This window comes from Octodon degus, unplaced genomic scaffold (genome assembly GCF_000260255.1).
Source record: "Octodon degus isolate 3935 unplaced genomic scaffold, OctDeg1.0 scaffold00083, whole genome shotgun sequence".
NCBI classification, from domain to species: domain Eukaryota; kingdom Metazoa; phylum Chordata; class Mammalia; order Rodentia; family Octodontidae; genus Octodon; species Octodon degus.
In genome coordinates this window covers 8,742,148-8,746,962 of record NW_004524659.1, presented here as the reverse complement: position 1 = coordinate 8,746,962, position 4,815 = coordinate 8,742,148, and the positions used below count along the sequence as shown (strand labels likewise).

At 49.4% G+C, this 4,815-nt stretch overlaps 1 protein-coding gene across 1 annotated transcript; it reads right to left on the bottom strand.

Moving 5' to 3' along the window:
- Window positions 1-3,344: 3,344 nt before the first annotated feature.
- Sdhaf1 (succinate dehydrogenase complex assembly factor 1) lies at window positions 3,345-4,497 on the bottom strand. The gene has a single exon (XM_023721436.1). It carries the CDS (start codon window positions 4,400-4,402, stop codon window positions 4,046-4,048), a length of 357 nt encoding a protein of 118 aa, XP_023577204.1. The 5' UTR covers window positions 4,403-4,497; the 3' UTR covers window positions 3,345-4,045.
- Between the last annotated feature and the right edge of the window lie 318 nt (window positions 4,498-4,815).

Below are 4,815 nucleotides of genomic sequence, written 5' to 3'. Positions count from 1 at the left end.
TTTTTTTTTTTTTTTTGTACCAGGGATTAAACTCAGTACCTTATGTTTACCAGGCAGCTTCTTATGCCTGCTGAGCTATCTCCCCAGCCTCTTTGCTCCCAAATACTTCGGTCAGTTTGTCTTAAAATTAGGTGAGCTGGGTGTGTAGCTCAGGTACAGTGCTTACAAGTGTGAATCCCTGACTTTCACTCCCAGAACCACAAACAGAACAAACCCAAACAAGGGCATTTTCTTGTACAATTAGAATAGTTATAAAAATCAGGAAATGTGTGGTGGTACATGCCTGGAATCCAACACTCAGGAGGCTCAGCCAGGAGGACTGTCATGAGTTTGAAGTCAGTTACATAGTTAGTTCAAGGCCAGCCTCAGCTACACAGTGAGTCCCTGCTTCAAAAAATAAACCAGTAACAAAAACAAACCAAGGAGGGCCTGGGAGATGGCTCAGTAGGATAAGTGCTTGACTGGCAAACGCAAGGATCTGAGTTCAATCCCCGGTTCCGCCAAAAACAAACAAACAAACAATAAACCAAGAAATCACTCAATTCTTTTTTTTTTTTTTTTTTTTTTAGACAAGGTTTCACTGTAGTCCAGGCTAACCTTGATTTTACTCTATAGCTCAGGTTGGCCTCAAACAGCAATCCTCCTGCTTCATCCTCCCAAGTGCTGGGATTACAGGCATGCATCACCATGCTGGGCAATCATCATCATCATCATTATTTTTGGTACAGGGTCTCACTACACTGCTCAGACTCATAGTAGTGATCCTGCTTTCAGCCTCCCCAGCGCTGGGATTATAGGCATTGCCACCACGCCTGGGGGCAGGGCCAGCGTAGCATGTGGTTTCGGGATCTAACCCCAGTTCCTGCACTTGCCTAAGCAGGTGCTTAGTCCACTGACCTATCTTGCTCGCCCAATCAATTTTTATTGTTAAATCACATTTCATATTCCACATTACTCCTACTCCAATCCTAAGGTTGGGAGTATAGCTGTATAGTAGAGCTCTTGCCTAGTATGTGTTAAGGCCCTGAATTCAATGATTAATAGCATCACAAAAGCAAAACAAAACAAAAAAAAAATGTTTACTCCAATTCATCGATGTACTTGGTGGGGTTTTTTGTTTGTTTGTTTGTTTTGTATTTAGGCCAGGATGTACAGAGTCTCATTGCATAGATCGGATTCACAGTGATCCTTCTGTTTACAGCCTCCCAAGTTCATCTATGTACTTTAAAGCAATTTTCTTAGATCTGTTTTTGAGACTATTACATAAATTCCCATATACCAGAGTCACCATTGTTAACATTTTGCTATGTATTCCGGTTTGGTCTTTAATTTGCTAGGTTCTCCAGGCTGCTCTTGAACATGCTACCCTCCTGCCTTGGTCTCCGGAGTCCTGGGATTACAGGCATATAACACACTTGCCTGAACTTTTAATTTAATTTTGAGACAGGGTCTTGCTAAATCCCTAGGCTGCACTTGAACTTGTGATCTTTCTGCCTCAGCCTCCCAAGTGCTAGTTTTACTGGAAACTCCACATCCACTTGCGGTTCTTTTTTTTTTTTTTTTCTTCAGTATAGGGTCTACAGGGTCTCACTTTGTAGATCAGACTCATAGTGATCCTCCTGTATTCAGCCTCCCAAAAGCTGGGATTACAGGCACATGCCACCACAGCCAGTCTCAATCACCTTCTCAGCATGCCCTGGGGGTGGGACAGGCACGGATCACTGGGTTTGAACCCTGGCCACTGTCTGGTAAGCAGGCACTTTAATCCACTGAGCTGTTTGGCCGGCCCTGCAGTTCTCATTTAATAGGCAAGTACAAGTTGTTGAGAAATACTGACCATGGGTTTTAGCAGGGTGAAAGAACAGAGCAGCAGAAAGTCACACAAATCTGTCAAGTCCTGTGCAATGTTCCCATGCTTTACCCAGAAGCACAGGCTGGGCCCAGCTAGACGCAGGTGAGGTTTATCTGGGAGGTGATCCCAGGAGCTACTAGTAGGGAGTGAGGGCAGGGAAGGTCCATAGAAGTATTCACGGAGTGATAACCACTCTGTGGTTTCAGCTTCTGTGGCTAAAATAGAACTCAAGTGGGCAGGAGGGCCATGGTGGGGGAGTGTCATTTGGTGCCACAATGTGTAGCTGATTCACTGGACCATTTTAATAGCCACAATGGGGCATTATTGTGACACCCACTTCATTGGTAACTGCACTGAGGCACAGGGAGGTTACTTGCCCATCATCATACAATCAGCAGGTACTAAACTGGGAGCCTCACCTGGCACTCCAGTTCAGCGGCCCATGACTCTAATCATCATTCACCTGCACACCTCCCCAGAGCAGGCATTCCCTCCCCCATCCTTGCTCTCTACTGGCAAACCCTATTCCTCTGTAACATTGGAGCAAATGTCCCCCCTCCCCACTTGCTCACTGCCTGCAACACTCCCATCTTAGAGCTTATTAGTGCACAAGATCATGGAGCCAGGAGTGAGGGAATAGTGGGAGATGAAGTTGGGAGACAATGTGGCTGGATGGGCCCTGTTTGCCACTTTCAAGACTTTGGCTTTAAGATGGTGGAGGCAGGGCAGGGTTAACAGGGCCAACCAATGACAAAAACCAGGATCACCTTGATGAAAAAAGCAGGCAAAGACAGAAAAGTAGCTGAAGTCTATGGTGGGGACTACCTAGAGACAAAGCTGAAAAGACATCACATTCAAGTAGTGCCACAGCCTTGGGCCCAGAGTCCTCGGGCCCCCAAATGGGACCTTGCATTTCATTCCCCTGCTTCAGGCATTTACTTACACTGCTTGGAAGTCTATTCCTTACCTTCCTGAGAACTCCTATTTCAAAGTGCAAGGCTACTTTCTAACTCCTTGGGTACCTGGCTCCTTTATTGGGATTAGGGTAGTGAGTGTGTTTTTCTTCTGTCTGTCCTTCCTTCAGTCCAAGGTCTAGGCTCCTTTCCTCCTCCAAATTCTGTCTGCAAGGATTTATTTCCCATGTACTTTACTAACGAGGGTGCACATACAGCTAAGGGTAGCTCAGAGTTACAAAATGTGGTACCCTGGTGACGACCAGAGAGGATTCATATGGGGATGTGGAAAGGGTATGCCTATAGTCTACAGGTCCATCTTTGGGCCCACAAGCCCCAGGGCCTTATTGATAAAAACTCTCAGCTTGTAGCTGAGGCTGAAATTCCTATCAGGTTTGGAGAAGGTGGAGAGTTCGTCTCCTACCTCATTTCTTTCCAATAAGCAATCAGGCAGGGTCTCTGGATTGACGCTAGGGTGGGGTCTTCTCCACTGATCTGCCCAAGAAAGGGCTCCAGAGCAAAAAAGACAGCTCCCTACATCCATCACCACTTAGAGGGCCACTCCTTTGTGTGTCTATATGTTTGTTTTCAAAAATCCTCAAATACATAAAATCTTTAAGACCATCAACAGGGAAATAAGCACGGCCCCGATTTTATTCCCTTTGCTCAACAGTCTGGAGGGGGTAGCTCAGGAGTCTGGGCTATCCCTTCGAGGTCATGAAGTAGGGAGTTTAGTTGATCAGCTGGGGTGACAGGCTCCTAATCCACTCCTCATGGTCCTGATTTGCCAAAAGGATGAGGGGAGTTCCCAATGGGGATTGCAAGCCTCTCACTATTCATAAAGTCTGCGCTTCTCAGAGTTAAAACACAGCAAAGACCAGTCCGTTTGAGGATCCGCGATTGGTGTGTTCTCAGAGATCAAGGGTCTCAGGCTAGCTTGGGCCATGGTGGAGGGGTGATCTGAGCTCCTCGTGCTTTTTGGTAAAACAGATCTCAGGATGACACTGTCCAGCCTGCGGGACTCCCAGGCTGCTCTAAGCCCTCCTAGTGGAAGAAGGGCGGGGTCTGACCTGTCACCATACACAGGAAAGATCACTCGCAGTCCACCACGGGGGCTTCCCATCCCCCAACTGTGTGGGGTGAGTCTCTCAAGACCTTTACATTCCATCGGATGAGTTCCTGGTCCTCCTCAAACTGTCAGGCGGGAACTCCTCGGTCGCCAAGTGAGCTCTCCTGCTTGTCATCGTCCATCAGGTCGGGTTTCCGGTGTCATTTTGCCGTCGTGAGGGTTCCGTGGACTGTCCCCATCGTCAAGAGGGGTCCTCAGGGCCGCCCCGCCTCCGGGCTCTTCGGTCGAGCTCCGCAGACGCACGAAGGCGCCCATGGACGTAGCGTGACCGGAACGCAGCAGCTGGAGCTGCCGCCGCCCTCGGCGGTACAGATACTCGATGCGCAGAACGTCCGTGCGCGGGAGGCTGGCGTGCTGGCGGAACTCGGCTCGCACTCGCGCTTCGGCGCCCGGCTTTCCGCGCCCGGCGCGCAGCAGCTCGCGATACAGGCTCAGGATTTGCCGCTGCAGCCGGCTGGGCCGGCTCATGGCGGCAGCTGGACCGCAGGCAGGCGCCTCAAACGTCCAGCAGGAAGCTACACCGCAGCGTAGTCGAATGAAGCCAAAATGCCACAGCCACTTCCGCCCCGCGCCATTTAAAAGCCCCGCCTCCCGCTATTCAACGTCACCACTTCTTATTGGCTGTTGCTGAATTTGCGTCACGGAGGTATGCGTGAAGGGGGGTGGAGTCACTGTGACAATCCAGCAGAAGGGGAATCCGTGTCCTTGAGCTGTCGGTAGTTCGGGGCGACGCAGGCCACTGGGATCTGAGCGGTGCAGGGGAGTTGAGATGGTTGCCGCTTGGAATCTTAGGCTTTGAGTTGCAGGACTAGAAAATGTGACCTAACTTTTTGGGAGGAGAAAGTTAGGAGTTCGGACCTAGGTCCCCAAGAGTGCTGGGA

What these genes read in the sequence shown, in the direction of transcription:
- Sdhaf1 (XM_023721436.1), bottom strand. Translation starts at nt 4,402, where the DNA reads ATGAGCCGGCCCAGCCGGCTGCAGCGGCAAATCCTGAGCCTGTATCGC.